Genomic DNA, 16564 nt, shown 5'->3' on the forward strand with positions numbered 1-16564 from the left:
CGTGCAGAGGAGCAAAAACCACAGCAGTCCCCCCTCCCTTTAAACCTTCCTGCAATCACCTTTATAATTAGGATTATAAATGTGTACCATAAATGCCACCACCTCGCTCTAATTGCTACGCAAACAGCTTGTTACCGCAGCAGTTGGTAAAATCCTGCCGTCCTAATAAAATTAACCTGGGTTGGTGCGGAGAGAACCTCGTGGAAAACATAGGCTCTCTAACCCGAGAGGGAGAGGCGGGGGCCCAATCCGACGCATTAGAGCGCAAGCCCCTCGAGGCTTACTCAGAAGTAAAATCCCGTTGAGCTCAATGGGTTTGACTCCCAAGTCAGTAGGTTCAGGGTTTAAAATAATAATAATGTCGCAGCAGCAGACAGAAGCCTCTGATGGAGAAGACTGGCTACTGTGGTTACTGTTTCTGAAAACCCCAAGGGTGTTCTTTGGTGTTCAAGGGATCTCTCTCCGGATCCTTTCCGGCAGTTTCTAAGGGGTCTGATTCTGCCACTAGATGGCTGGGTGAGTTTCTGACTCGTAACCTCTCCACAATGGCAACAGGGCAGATTCCGCCAACCTGGAGCAAGAAACCCTGCGATAGATCCGTATGTGTACACAACAGCAGCGTTCACACGTCTCAGTGTACACGAAGTCTCCTGGGGGCTCCAGCAGGTAACTGGATCTCGTTGTCCCTGGGCCCCCATTTGCACTTGGTGGTTTCCCCCATCGCTCACCCATTTAGCGCTTGGAGGTGGTTTCTCGACTTCAGGATTCTAGTCAGAAACAGAGTAGAGCCCACCAGGGGATGCAGGATAGCGCGGCCTTCTGGGGTGGCAGTGATAATAAACCACAATGAACATTGTACCGCCTTGGAGAAGACACCGGTTCTTAGCCTCAGTTATAATCTGTGAAATGGGAATATTCTCAGCCTGGCTTCCCAGGGCTGGTGTGAAGAGCCAACAAGTAGCAGCAATCATGACGGGAGATTTAAAAGTAGCTTCGCTAGAGCATAAGACTCTAGGGTTGTGGGCTCCAGCGCCACCTTGGGCACTGCAGGGGGTTGGACTAGATGACCCTCGGGAGCCCCCTTCTACCTCTACAATCCCATGATTCTAGGACATCGGGCTGAGTTTCCACGGCGCTGCAGTGGGGCTTCTTTCCCAAGACGCGTGCATAGGATTGTCACTTTTCAGTGCATTGGCCAGGCCTGATCCAGGCCACGTCAGGCTGCCAACTGGAGGTGCGCTCTTGGCTGGGAGCAAATCCTGTTGACCTTAGCGGGGCTTCCTTCTGCCGTAGGGCCGCACAGTAAGTTCTTGTATGTCCCACTGATTCCAATGGAATGGGAGACGTGCCTAACCCTTGGACTAGGATGGGGTGTCAAAGCGCGCAGCTCTGGCTGGCTTGTACCCACTGAAGGCAGAAGCAGAGACTCTGGCCTCTCTTTAAACTCAGCTCTTATTGATTCCAGAGCTTTTGAGTCGGGTTACTTAAAAGAGTTTTCTCTCCTTTCCCCACCCAGCATTAAACTATTAAACAGCAATCCTTATCCTTAAACATCGGTCTTTCATTTTCAGTTCATAAACGATGCAATCCTATACGCATTTAGCTGATGATATCCCATTGAGAACTCACGAGGGCTTACTTCTTTTGGGCACAACTAGATTTAGCGAAACTTCCGTCTGTTTAAAGTTGTTTACAGGATCATAGTAGCCCCCAAATCAGACCCATAACTCCCAATTAAGTCCCCTTGGGGCTGATGCCCCCTTTGCGCGCGCTAGGGGGAAATCCTATACCCACTTCCCTGGCAAAGAAGCCCCATTGAACACCCAGGGGTTTCTATTCGAGTAAGTGTGTTCAGTACAGGATTGCGCTCCGAGGCGCGCAGATGGGACGCAATCCCACCGTAGCCTGACGGTTACATTTGTTTACTTCTTATCTCATTTCTTACCCCACCTTTCCCCCAGGGAGCTGGAGGTGGCCTAGGCGGGTCTCCCCCTCCCCCAACTGTAACCTCACAACAACCCCCCGAAGTAGTTTAGGCTGAGAGGCAGTGTCTGAGAGGCGCAAGGCTCACCACGCGTCTGCGTTGGGCAGGGGAGGCTTGCTCGTTTAATCTGGCGGCGGCAAATCAACTCGAGTTAATATTTTTACAGCTCGGAAGGTCCCACTTGGCCTTGAAGCTCCATTCTAAGGAGTTGTGAGAAGTGGTGTTTGGTCTGAAAAGACAGTCCTGTATAGGGAAGCCTTTTAATGTTTATTGTTTTATTATGTTTTTATAGATGTTGGAAGCCGCCCAGAGTGGCTGGGGCAACCCAGACAGATTGGCGGGCTACTGTTGTTGTTGGTTTATTTCCTCTTTTTTTTTTTGTTTGCAAATGCCTCGCCAAGGTTCCACACCCAATTCTCTCTCTATCTCTGTCTCTAAGAGTTGCAAGCTGCCTTAAAACCCCAGCCCATTGCAAAAGGAAAAAATAAATAAAAGCTGTCACTTTGCAAGGACTCAGGCTGCAGCAGCAAACACCCAAACAAAACCACAGCGGAAATGTCCCGGGCCTCTCGGCGGCCACCGCACACAGCCGCGCACACGCCGCCTTTGAAAGGGCAGCGGAGCTGTCGCCCGCACCTCTCCGGCAGGCAGCAAAGGCTGCTGTGCGCCCTAGTCTGGCCGGGCAGGGCGCGCGTGTGCATATGTGCCGGGGGAGAGCCCTCTCTTGAAGAGCCCTTTTCATCTCCCGAGGGCTGCCAGCCAAGACAGTCCAGGGGGGCGCTTGATCCTCGAAGCGGGTGTGTGTCAGCCGTCAAAGCACCCTCTCGCTTTTTTGCTCCTTTTTTTTTTTGGAACCCGATTTGAATCTCAAAACGCTTCCTTTTCTGCATTCAGGCGGCGTGATTAGGAAGCACCTAATTGCAGATCATCAAACCCCTTCCTTCCTCCTTTGGGCTCTCAGCTTGGGGTTTGGGGGCAGCTGGAGATTTGATTCTGAGGCGGGCAGATCAGAGGACAGTCTCTTCCCCCCTCCCCATTCTCCCTTCCCCACCCCTCTCCAGCCAACCTACCCAATACAAATAAACAAATCTCTTCCCAGCATGTGAGGCTGCCCATCTGGGAGCAGAAGGCCGCCCTGTGCAAATTCACACACACACAAAACGAAGGCAAAACACAATGTCCTCCTAAAAGCAGAACTGAAAAGGAGGAAGAAAGGTATGTTTACTAGACCAGCTTCCCACCTAAAAGCTAGGAAAAGGGAGGATTATTAGCCCTCACCCACCTCCCCGCAAAAGGCAAGCAGAGAGCTGCTTTCAAATATTTGGGGTAAAAATAATAATCAGTGAACGTTTTATAAATCGTTTCTAAAAAGTCACAGCAGTTTTTTGAAAGCAACGAAAAACCCCCAAAACGCGATTGTTGTACCCAGAACGCGTCTACAAGAACAAAAGCGCTTGTTTTGTTTTAAAGTTGTTGTATTTTTGTTGCTTTTGTTCTTTCCGGAAAGTGGTTTTACCCTATATAGGTCCCTATACAGGGTTGGCTTTTTCTCCGCGGAGAGTGCCTGTGCACACTCCCTACATACGTCAAACTCTGGAAACACGCAGAAGATAACTCTAAACCTGGAAGAAACGCGACACACACACACACACACCCGTGTTTAGATGTCACAGCTGCCAAGCGCCAAATCTAAGGGAGTGAAGGAGCGGGAGGAGACGTTATAGTGCCAAGAAGTTAAATTAATTTAAGAAGGAGATAAATATGGAGGGTGGTGGGGAAAATCCTGCTGCAGAGTTCGGCTCTTTGAGCAAACGAGAGCGATGCTCAATTGCATTTGGGAAATTGAGGCGCTGAGCTCTGCGTCTTTGTCCAGCATCTCTCTGCTGGAAGAGAAATGAGAATCATCATCATCTTCTTCCTCCCCCGCCTCCTTTCTTGTCTTTTAGGGGACCGTTCCCCATGGCAACTTTCCCTCTGGCCTCGCCAGATTCCACCCAGCTCGTTGGGCCTGATCCAAGAAATAAATCCGATGCGTTGGAGCGTCTCCTCTTGAGGGTCCCCTGGAGTCGCCTCCAAGTTGGGGCGCTTTCCTCGCGCTCCTCCTCCTCCCTGGCTCTGTCCGGCGAGTTTTCCTCGCCACGCGTGCCCAGCTGCGCCTTAACTCTCCCCGGCTACTTGGGTCAGGATTTCTGCTCCTCTCGAAGTAATAACGACGGTGTGCTCGAACTGGGCAGATCTGAAACACACAAGCAGACGCAGTAAGTGGCCAAGGGGCCAAAGAGTAACCGAGCTTTATTTACTGGCGGAGAGATATATAATTTCGAAAGAAAACCACTCAAGGAGGCAACTTGCGCTCTTTCCCTTAGCCAGAGAGATATAAAACCGATTTAAAACTAAACAACAAACTACTGTACAACTTTTTTAAAAAAAGAAAAGTAGGCACCTTTGATTGTCCACGGATACTGCGGTCCATTTGTCCTTTAGGATTTTAAATTCGTAAGATCCTTCCATGAGGATTGGTTCTGCCATGTAGCAAAAATAAAACAGAAACGAGGTAAGAGTTTGTCCACTGGCCTGCAAGCCAAATCTATTCCGGACCCAGACAAAATGCCCGATATTTTATTTTTACTGTGCGTTCCCCGTCCCCCACCTCATTGGAAACAGCCTAAAAATAAAACCAAAGAAAGCAGCCCCTGAACTGAGGAGGAGAAAGAGGCAACCTTCAGGCTTGAACTTGGGTGTCTTCTGTTTTTAAAGTGCGAAGAAGGGCATTTTAATCAAGCTTTAATTAAGATCCCCATGGATCATAACAGCCCAAGCGCCAGCCACTCTCCTCCAAACAGCAGATAGGATAGAAATATTAGTTGTTTCCCCCCCCCCCTTTAAGAGCAGGCTTTAAAATGTTCATTAAATCAGCAAAACAACAATTTTCTTATTTTCCTCTAATTGCCGCGCCATTTAGGCGCGCCGTGAGCGCGGAACACATTTTTCCCCCCTTCGCCCCCTATGATTGGTATTTAGGATGAAGCTCAGTCGCCAAGGCGAGGGCTGCTGCCTGGCTACTCAGAACTCAGCAGAGCTCAAAACGAGGGAGTAGCAGCTCCTGGGTCTACAATAAAGGGCATAATCGTTCCCAGAGAGAGAGAAAGAAGGGTGATTAACATTGCATTTTTTTGGGGTGGGGGACACACGCACAGAGACTTTAGATTGCGCTCTTGCGGCAAACCCAGCTCCTCAAACCGCGTGGCTTGCCAAAGCAAAAGTCACATCTGTCATTTTGATGGACTGAGGAATTTCCATCTCTTCCCCTCCTCTCTTCCCCGCTTGATTTGTTCCACGCACTTCCGTCGAAACGACCAACCCTGCAGGGCTGTTGGGAGGGTAAACACTCATCTAGGGAAGAGGGACTCCCTGCGGAGGTGGTGGTGAACTCTCCTTCTTGGGAGGGTCTTTAAGGAGTTGAGATTCCAGCATCGCAGGGGGGTTGGGCTGGATGATCCTGTGGAACCCCTTTCTAACTCTATAGCTCTGCGGTTCTATATGGGCAGGGGAGCAACGCGCTGCGTAAACTTCGTTTTACTTCCGAGGATTAATGCGCGCACATCGGTAACAGTAAGAGGCTCCGAGGGTGCGACAGTGACTGGTTGCAACTCACTCTGGCTGGATCGGGGCTAAAACTGGAGGGTTGGGGAGAGGTGGAATTAAAAAAAATCATATACCCAGTACAAGTAAGCAAGCTATGTAGACCGGGGCCAGGGGAACGCACCGAATGCCTTCAAAACAAAAACCTGGCGATTTTGAGTCAATCCGAATAGAAGGTGGCTCCCCTTTTCGATACAAACCGCAACTAACCTATTGTGAACGCCATGCCCTCTTGCATTAACAAATCGCTTTCGTTCTCTGTGGAGTGGAGAAAAAAAAGAGAAGCGTTTCAAATACAAGGGGGACATTGCGCGCCCGCCCTCAGAAGAGTATATCTGCAATCCTTTTTGGGGAGCGGAGTTTCTTTTTAGTATTTGAGGTAGTGGTGGCCTGAAAACGAAGCACACCTCACCCATTCCTCAAAAAGGTCCAAATCGCTCTCCATCCTGCCCATATAGCGAATTATTCCCAATTTGAGACATTGCAGCCCAATTTGAGCCTTCAGTTGTTGCAACCCTGGTCACCAAAGGTTTGTTACCCTGGTCACCAAAGGCAGAGTTAACCCCCTTTAGCTGGTGGATATCAGTGATGCAGAAAGAGGTGGGGGGGGGGAGAGGAGATCAGGAAGAAAATAAATTCAGGCTGCTTTGCAACTCTGTGAGTTTTTAACTTAACCCCACCCCACCATGTTTCAGAATTATTATTTTTTAAAACTGAAAGTGGAGAAACACTTTGATTTCTCTTTTTTTTAAAAATCTAATCAAATCAAAAGCAATCATTGTCCAACCTCTAAGTTTTGTTTCCCTTAAAGCAAAAGCAAACAGAAGCATTTCTGAATTATAAGGAGGCACTAACAACAGGGGTAGGCAACGTGGAGCCCTCCGGATATTGTAGCTCTCACCAGCACAGCCCCAATGGTCATGGATTATGGGATCTGAAGTCCAACATCCGAAATGCACCTGGTGTAGGTTCTCATTGTACCAACACCTGGTTTCTCCCTCAGCACCTTCAGCTGGAAGTATGTAAAGCGATAGGACCTGCTTTGGAGCAATGTGTAAAACTGCTGGAACATGGGATTGTCTTCTCCTCCCTTCTGTTTCTCTCTCTGTGTGTGATATCAATTTGGATTGTGAGGGTCGAATTCTGGGTTCCCCTCCTAACCCCCACCCCTGCCCATTTCTGTCCTAGCTCTTTGCTTTCTAAGTGCCCATGTAACCAAAAGGGTGAGGTTGGGGCGATCGCCAGGAGTTGACTTTTATTAACAACACTGAGCCCTGGGCATGGTTTTGCTGCTGCACAAAGTTGATTCACAATTCTATCTGGAGGGGAGACCACAACAAAGGAAGTGAGTGTCACTCTGCATCAAAGAAAAGTTGGAGCTTCTGATCTGCTTCTTCCACTACTCCAACGTCAGTAAGAATCTCACCTTGGAAAATCTTGTGTCGTCCTTTCTCAGTTCAGCTTAAAAAGTCAAGGAGCCTCTTCCAACTCTATGATTCTAAGGGCAATAGCGACAGGAACCGGAGTCTACTTGGGGGGGAGGGCAGACACACCCAGACCCTAAATCCTGGCTCTTATTTGTCAAATGATACTGAATTACTGGGCAGGGTTCAATTCAGATTATCCTCAAAGCTCCACTCTAATTTCAGAGAGCCCAGTGTTAAGGGTGAACTTAGCCCATAGTGGGTCCAATGGTCAAGAAGAAGGCAGTTTGTGCACGTAATGGAGAGGAAAGTAAGGGGCAGGTGGGGCTCATCCACTTGGGAAGATAGCCCACCTAGGAGAAGGAAAATTCTGATCCTAAACCTCTCCTGCCTTGTGAGATATCTTCCAGAGAAGAGAAGGCTAAGGAGTAAACCTTACACAAATTGAGAGTGGAGTCCCTAAGATAGTTGGATGGTGGTTTGCATGCCTCCTTCTGGTAACTCCTGCAGCAAAGCTGGTGCCAAACCTATTGCTCTGCTTTCATTTGGACCACATCAGCGAGGCTGAGAGGGGAGGCTTGTTCTCTGGGTAGCTCAGGACCTCTATACACACTGCCCAGGCTTGCACTCAGGGGAGGTCACTTTGCTGCTGCTAACACAGTGGTCTGACTTCACCCCTGGAGGCGCACTCCATTGTCTCTTCAGACAGACAGATGCCAACAACAGATTGGTTGCGGCACGAACTTTTGTAAGCAACAGCTTATTTCAGAAGATGCATCAGGGAGAGCAAAAGCACTTCAGCTTGGCACTCCAGGAGAGGCTCCCTCTTTGCAACCAAAACACTCAAGTCCTATCTGCAGAAAGGGAGGCTAAATACGCTGCCTTCGAAATGTCACCCTGCCACAGCTTTCAGTTAAACAATGGGCAGCCTCTAAAGGGCAACACAAAAGCTGTGTGTTTCAGCTGTGATCCCAAAGTCCTCCCTTGATGCTGTGGTCACTGGGAATTCAACATGTCTCTGCAAACTCTCCACACCAGCCTGTTTAGAAGGATAGATGGGAATGGTAAAGCTGACTCGAGCAGCTTCAGTGCAGTAAAAGATCGTGATGACTTTATACGTAAGAAAATCCTTCAGCCCACGTTTTCCAGAAGGTAGTGAGACTTGGGGTAGTCCCAATGTTATTGGACTTCAGTTCCTAATCATTGGTCATGTTGTTATCAAACAATTATCTGGAAGGCACGTTGACCACGCTGCCCTATAGTCTTGCAACACATCAAGATCTTAAAACAACCGCACAACATCCCCCACAACCAAACTAACTCCCAACAGTAGATATCCCTTCAGTCTAAAGCAGGGGTAGCTAATGGAAGGGCCTTCTTACCATGATGTCAAACATCCAGGTGGCCGTGGAAGTAAGATCCAATCCCATGCAGGGCCATCTCAAGCATATCCGGCGCCCCCCCTGGCAACTCCAAAACAAGGGAGGGGGTGGTGGAAAATGTCCTCTGCCTCTCCCACCGCCCCGATCCCCAGCATGGTGGCAGCGATCAAGCAGGAAAACATGCTGGCGGTCATGCTATCTGGGCGCAAAGCAGGAGGAGGACAATGACCAGGACCATCTTTAGCAGATGCAGAGGCTGGGGAGGGAAGCTGCATGCCTGCCAGCCATATAGTTGGCAGGGCACAGCTGGCGGGTGTGCAGGGAAAGGGGAGGGTGCCGGCAAAGCTGCGCAGCTCCCCCACTCACTAGGGCACCCCTGAGAAGCCGGCGTCCTGGCGCAACGAACCACTAACACCAATGGGAAAGACGGCTCTGATCCATGACCAACCAAGTAGGGGGCATACTCAGAAATCAGATGTTATGGAGTAAAACTCCCATAATTCCTGGCTACTGATTATGTTGGCTGTGGCTGATGGGAACTGGAGTCTGTTTGGAGGTGGGGAGTGTTAGGATGTAGTTCCATTCCACCTTAAAAGGGTACAGGCATGACGTTTGTGTATCACATGTACATGCTACATGCAACGGAGGTTCCCAGCAAGAGCTGGAAGTAAACAGGCATGTGATACACAAACGTCATGCCTGTACCCTTTTAAGGTGGAATGGAACTACATCCTAACAGGGAGAACATCAAACAAAAGGCAACTCTGGAAACTGTTGAGATCAGTAATGCATCCGGGGTTTGTGTTTTGTTGTAATTTTAACAGTCTCGCTCAGCCAGGGGTGCTGCTAGATATTTAAAAAGATTCAGGGTACAGGCCCATTATGAAAATGGGCACATGCTAATTTATATGTATCGATGCAAGATCAGGTCTCTCTGAGCACATTCAGGTGGCTGAGCTTTGCAGCAAGGCTGGGAGTCCCTTTATGTGAAATAAACATGTATACAAATAAGGGCAGGGAAGGGTAGGAGATATAGGGCCCAGCACAAAAGAGACAGGACTCAAGGGTCTTAGACTACTCCTCAAGAACACTCCTGCAAGCAATCCCCATTGTCTTTTGATACATGCAGGCTTGTGGCAATTGTGCCGGACGTGACGAGTGCAGACTTCAGCTTTTCCTCTTAGGTAATGTGGTAATGTGGTTGGACTACAACATCCATCATTCCTGGCTACTGGCCATGCTACTTGGGGCTGTTTTAAGACTATTTCCCACTAGCATTCCCCCCCTTCTTCTTTTTTAAGCTGGAAAGGAGGAGCACATCTCCTGCATGTGAACACTCAAGTGCAAGGCTCCTGAACCGATGATGGAGGAACCTTCTTACCATGATGCCAAACTTCCGGGTGGCCGTGGAAGTAAGATCCTATCCCATGCCCAACGAAGTAGGGGCACACTCGTAAATCATTCTGACAGGCTATATGGCTTTAAAGGAGAGCAAAAGTGAAAGCATTTAATAGGAAAGAAAAAGACACTCCAGAATTCAAAGAATGAATCAAACATTAAATCTCTTCAGATACGTATTCACGCTTGTTTCAATTAACCCATTAGGGACTTCCCCCGGTTCAGTAAATTTCAGTGCTGCAAGTTCAGTGCAGGTTAAAGGGCGTTTTTTTAGCAATGTAACCATTCTGTCACATTTCATTTCCAATGTGCTTCCCATGTGCTTACCTACAGAATAGCAAACACTGCCTTTAAAAAGATCATGACCTCCCATAAAAGGCTCTCTGCCCCAGGAAGACACAATAAGGTGGGTAACTTCAACGGTGAGCTTTGGGGCTTCGGAAGACAAGAGAGGAATCTTCCTTTCATAGGGTAAACCTGGTACTAAAAAACCAGACGACCCTTTAAAAGCAAAGTAATGTTTATCTTGGGACTGGGCATAGGGGAACTAAGCAGGCAATGCTTTTTAAAGTTCTACCAAGCATCAGATCCGTGTGAGCATTAGTGCCAAGCTGAAAGACAAACCCCAAATCATTTCTTCTAAAAAACCAGGCACATATTGGGAGGGGGCAAAAATGCTATTCTGATAGCCCCCGATGTGATGCTCCCTTGTATTGAGTCAGCCCATTGGTTCCATCTAGCTCAGTAGCATCAGTTCCAACCAGCAACCAGCTCTCCAGGGTCTGCTGAGATCCTTTTAATTGGAGACTTAATGTGTGCCCTTCAGCACACAAAGGAGCCTGCCTTAAAATGAAGCCATTGCCCCTCCCCAAGCAAGCTCTTTCGACTCCGAGAGTACATCTGATATTAATAAAAACCAAATTGTTACTCTCCCCGAAGGCCGTCATCACAGCAAATAGGCATGGTTGAGCACCTCTCTCCTCAGGTGCCATTTTAATGCATTTGGACAGAACAATGCAGCCACCACAATTGCCGAGTGGACAAAATCTTTAGGTTGCATTCCCAAGCACTTTTAAGCTGCCAAGTTTACAGTGGAGTTGACACCGGTAAATTAATATATATATTTTAATAGAAAGGTCAATATTTTCCCAGAGTAGAACACAAATTTGCACAGGCTGGCAATTTGCTAACGAGCTTCAGTTTCCACAGCATTAAGATACAAGCTAAAGGGACCCCTGACCATTAGGTCCAGTCATGGCCGACTCTGGGGTTGCGGCGCTCATCTCGCTTCATTGACCGAGGGTGCCGGCGTACAGCTTCCGGGTCATGTGGCCAGCATGACTGAGCCACTTCTGGCGAACCAGCGCACGGAAACACCGTTTACCTTCCCACCAGAGTGGTACCTATTTATCTACTTGCACTTTGACGTGCTTTCGAACTGCTAGGTTGGCAGGAGCAGGGACCGAGCAACGGGAGCTCACCCCGTCACGGGGATTCAAACCGCTGACCTTCTGATCAGCAAGCCCTAGGCTCTGTGGTTTACAACCCACAAAAAAACCCGGTTCAGTGAGGGTGGTTTGAGGGATCTTTTATACCGGGTACTTGGGTAAACTTGTATCGTCCATTACAACAGGCCAGGAGTAAAAGGAGTAACTACTGGCAAATGCCGTTAGTTCAAGAGAAGCATCTGAACTAAGCATGGCTCTTGGAAGTGAAACATACTGTGTCAAAGGGTATTTAATCTGGCTATAGAACATAGATGAAATGTTGCAGTATATTTTCACCTTGTAACAGGAGTACTTCATTTCAGAGTTCAAGCCAAACCAATTGACTCCTTGCTCTATTATATTGTGTTTTTAAGGAAAGGGGTAGAGGACTATTTTGCTATTTTTTTTTTTTTAAAGGATTTTTAAATAGTTCTGCAAAACTCAAGGTTCTCCAGAGTTCGCTGCTGTCCTCATTTCAGTGTTTGGGCTGCAGCACTGGCGGAGGAAGAGGAGTGCAGGGGGAGCGCACCGCCCCCGGCAGCGCAATCCCAGTAGGGTGCCATCGCAGCTGCCCCCCTGCCCGTGCCATGCCCCTGCAGGCAACGTGCCCCACCCCAGGAGGCGCGCCCTGCCCCCAGGACACGCAGCAGCCCTGCCCCCACCTGCTCTCCGCCCCCCCAGTGCCGGAGCATGAAGCTCCGCCACTGGGCTGCAGTGCCTAATCAGCGTGAAATATATTTTCACATTTCCCTATTTTTATACATGGCAGATGGCTGACATGTTTTGCAGAAGAGAGACGGAGGTCTTCAGTCAGAAGACTCTTTGGGCACTTTTCCTGGAATTTAAGAATACCACCATCACCACTTAAACGGGAACTTCATGGAATAAAAGTGGATTGGATGAAAGTCTAGGTTCCCACTTACTCCAATTCCCGCTCCACAAAAGCCTCACTTAAGAGATGCATTACATCACCATAGAGACAACAAATGGCTGCTGTAGTTTCCTACAACACAGACGTGGATGGTGCTGTGGTATAAACCACTGAACCTCTTGGGCTTGCCAATTGGAAGGTCAGCAGTTCAAATCTGTACGACGGCGTGAGCTCCCGTTGCTCTGTCCCAGCTTCTGCCAACCTAGCAGTTCGAAAGCACGCCAGTGCAAGTAGATAAATAGGTACCACTGTGGCAGGAAGGTAAACGGTGTTTCCGTGCGCTCTGGTTTCTGTTATGGTGTTCCATTGCGCCAGCAGCAGTTTAGTCATGCTGGCCACGTGACCTGGACAAACACTGGCTCCCTCAGCCTGAAAGCGAGATGAGTGCCACACCCCATAGTCGATTTTGACTGGACATAACCATCCAGGGGTCCTTTATCTTTACCTTTTACTCTTGAAATGAGCACAGTAGTATGTCAGCGTGTATATGGAAGGCATGAGAGACTGCATTCATAAACTCTGCCACGGATATACTTTTGATGTGGAAATATTGCAATTATCTCTTTTAACAGAGCCACCATCCTGTGTTATTTGCAGTGGGCATGTGATAACACACACACGCGCACGCGCGCACACACACACACACACACGGTACCTCAGTTTTCGAACGTAATTCATTCTGGAAGACCGTTTGAGTTCTGAAACGTTCGAAAACCAAGGTGCAAAGGGCAGTCTGCAAATTTAATTGAGAAAATTGAGAAACGCTAAGCGGAAGCCGTTCAACTTCCAAGGCGTGTTTTCGAAAATGGAAGCCCTTACTTCTGGGTTTTCGGTGTTCGAGTTCCGAAATGTTCGTCAATGGAGATGTTCGAAAACCGAGGTAACATTGTATATATCAATTAACACTTTTCACAGTACAATATAAGACAAGCTAGTCACACACACACACACACAAATAAGAGAATAAAAGAACAAAGAAAAGATAGAAGAGACAGAAAAATACAGGATCCTCTCTCACAAACATATCTTAACTTTTGACCCATCCAGAAAAGGGGGTATCCTCCTTGCTCTCACGTGGGGGTGCCCCTCTCTTCTCCCTGCCTCTCACCCTTTGAGATTTCCCCTTCCCTGTCTCTCACACAGGGGCTTTGATTTCCACACAGTTTATGAGCTTAGCAGAAGCCCAAGGGTCGAGGCATTTAAAGAAGCTACATTTATTTTATTTTGAAAAAAGTTGACTATACTTGCCAGTTTTATTTCAAATAAATCGCCCTTTCTGCCCACGAAGGTGAGGACTTGATTCCTTCCTCTGGGTCTATTTACATGGAGCTTTTGTTGCATCTGCCCACACATTTGCCCCATTGCTCAAGAATGTGCTGCCACTACAATAGCGCTGCCATTACAGTGAATGGCACCCCAGAGCTGGAAAGTGGGAGAGTGAAGAACTAGGTCAATAACTTTTAATGTTGCTCACAGATAACACCTTGAATGGATTTTTTTTTTTTTTTGAACAGGCCCTATAGATTAGCTACTGCTTGCCTACCACACCAACAAAAAAAATCTTTAGCTATTACAGTATTTTGTTTGATTCTGGAGCACAGCAGAGTATAGATCTCAAATGTATGATAGCTCAAATGTCTTTATGGATCTCCTAAATACTCACAGGGAGTTAAGTAATGACACAAAGAAGCAGGAACATGGAAGTTAAAAGATTTTTCTTTTCTTTTTCCCCCCAAAAAATAAAAAAATCTCACTAGGATTTGAGAGGTGTTTTTTTTAAAAAACGCAATTGTTTCACTAGAGTCACCGAAAAGAGCAGTAGAAATGAGAAGCTAGGAAGTTAACAGTTTTCTCACTTAACACATAAAAATGAACAGAAAAAAAGAGATAAGAACAAGCGATTCATTATTCCCCCCCTCCTTGAAGCACTAAGCCTTTGTATATATCTCTGCTTTTCTCCAAGTGTGTGCTTGCTGGTGCCAAAATAATTTAATCAATTTTCTATTTGGGTTTGCCTGACTTTTTCTTCCTGCTTATCTTGAGACACTAATGGAGACTGTCTTTTTCATGCTTTACTCTAAAGCAGCAACAGAAGTTACCCCCCACCCCACCCCTTCCCAGTAAATTTTAAAAAGGAAATTGAAAAAGAAGCGAAAGAGAAGAAAATACTTAAAATAAAGGAATGGGTGGAGAAAATGAGAAGCAAAGAACAAATAAGAGGAACTCTATCAGGAAGTAAAATAACTGGAGCAATGAACAAAGAAGTGGTGAAGGGAAAACAAGAAATGCCAAGAATATACAAAACAATTTTTTTGGGGGGGGAGATTATAAAAAAGGGAGCTAAAGAAGAAAATATAGTTTAAAAAGGGGAAACCAGTGAAATTGATAAAATATTAGTAGAAAGAGGTGTGGGCAGGTAAATAGTCAAAGCTGGGGGGAAATGTAAGAGAAATGAACGTAGAAAATGTTGTCTATAAGGATAAAAGAAAATTACTGTAAGTTAGTATGAAGATGGTATTTAACACCAGTAAGATTAAATCAAATAAACAAGGAATATTTGGTACTATGTCGGAGGGGACTTATGTTCACATGTGGTGGGGGTGTAAATATGTACAATTTTTTTTGGCAAAGGGTGTTTAAGGAGATAACAGAAATCACTGGGTTAAGGTAAAGATAAAGGTACCCCTGCCCGTATGGGCCAGTCTTGACAGACTCTAGGGTTGTGCACTCATCTCACTCTAGAGGCCGGGAGCCAGCGCTGTCCGCAGACACTTCCGGGTCACGTGGCCAGCGTGACCAGCTCTGGCGAACCGGTACCAGAACAGCACACGGAAACGCCGTTTACCTTCCCACTATAAAGCGGTACCTATTTATCTACTTGCACTTAAGGGTGCTTTCGAACTGTTAGGTGGGCAGGAGCTGGGACCGAACGACGGGAGCTCACCCCGCTGCGGGGATTCGAACTGCCGACCATGCGATCGGCAAGTCCTAGGCGCTGAGGTTTTACCCACAGCCCCACCCGCGTCCCAATCACTGGGTTAAAGCTGGCCAAAAGTCCAGAGGTAGCATTGTTATTGATTTACAATATGGATGGAAGGTTCACAGGCTATGGAGGACTTGCTCACAAATTTATTGACAAGCTGCACGAGTTATGATAGCTAGGAAGTGGAAGGGGCAAGATGAATATAAAGTGGAAGAATTGTATAAAGAGGTGTGGGATAGAGCTATTAATGATAAATTAACATGTGCTATTAGGGTAAGACAGGGAATATGCAGGAGAAATTATTTTGAGGAGATAGGGAAGGTATTTGTAGAATTTGTACCGTTAAAACGGAAAGGGTTCAAACCATCACAAGAGGTGTTGAAATTTTGGGAGGTTGGATAGTTATAATGGAATCGTCTCAGGGGTGGGGTGCACATTTTTATTCATTTTTATTACTTTGTTAAAATAAAAATTTAAATGTAATTTTTTTTAAATTCCCCAACATTGTATTTTCATTCAGAATATAGTCTGTTATATACACTATTTAAATCAATCAATGCAAAATAGCTGGCTAAAGCATGGGCTTCTAATCATCATCACTAGTCAGTAGAGGATCATCTAAGGATGTAAATGTGTAATCCATTCATTTGGGCAGAGTTTCTAATGCATGTCTGAAATGCCCATTCAGAACAGTAGAACTTTGATATTATTGGATGTAATATTGTGAAAGGTGACAACAATACAGTATATTGCATATCCATACTGCATTGTGTTTCTGCCAGTGAAGCCTCTGATACCGATTGGCTGAGCCAGTGTGATAGCATGGAATATTGTTTACAAACCTTCTAGATGCTGGGAGAGCAAAGCTGTCCATGTTTGCAGTTCTGCTTCTATGAGGGAAGGGATGGTTGCTAGTTTGGCTGGGATTAAACCGCACACTGGCCCCAGGGATAGGAGACGTTTTGTGTGCCAGGGTGAGAAGCGGGAAGAAATCTCAGGAAGTAGGGAAGCTGGGAGCTTGGAGACAAGCTGGCTGAGGAGGCATGTGCAAAGCAGGCAATGAACAAGAAGCTGAGGAAAGAGACGGAGACAACATCATGAAAGGCAGAGAGGAAAGGATACTGTGAGGTGGAGTTCTGAAAAAGTCTCACAACATTTTAAGATCAGAGCAGGCTTCCAATGGGAGAAGAGGGGAGGGGGACAGAAATGTTAGAAGGGCACTGGAGAAAGAGACACAAAATACAGTGGTACCTCGGGTTACAGACGCTTCAGGTTACAGACGCTTCAAGTTACAGACTCCGCTAACCCAGAAATAGTACCTCAGGTTAAGAAC

General features: G+C 47.0%; 1 protein-coding gene across 7 annotated transcripts in view; it reads right to left on the reverse strand.

The window, feature by feature from the left end:
• Positions 1-3702: 3702 nt before the first annotated feature.
• Positions 3703-16564, reverse strand: part of METAP1D (methionyl aminopeptidase type 1D, mitochondrial) — a gene marked incomplete at its 5' end in the record, with an annotated part of 101110 nt that continues 88248 nt past the window's right edge. For 5 of the 7 annotated variants that reach the window (XM_079981308.1, XM_079981305.1, XM_079981311.1 and 2 more), the window contains 4 exons: positions 3703-4220; positions 4428-4506; positions 5837-5884; positions 9814-9911. In XM_079981308.1, coding sequence (XP_079837434.1) covers positions 4142-4220; positions 4428-4506; positions 5837-5884; positions 9814-9911 — 304 coding nt within the window. In that variant the 3' untranslated portion in view covers positions 3703-4141. Of the gene's footprint in view, positions 4221-4427; positions 4507-5836; positions 5885-9813; positions 9912-12607; positions 12982-16564 lie in introns of those variants that run through there. The other 2 variants (XM_079981306.1, XM_079981307.1) reach the window with 2 other exon arrangements.

Source organism: Podarcis cretensis (assembly GCF_951804945.1).
Source record: "Podarcis cretensis genome assembly, chromosome: 1".
In the NCBI taxonomy this organism is placed as follows: Eukaryota; Metazoa; Chordata; class Lepidosauria; order Squamata; family Lacertidae; genus Podarcis; species Podarcis cretensis.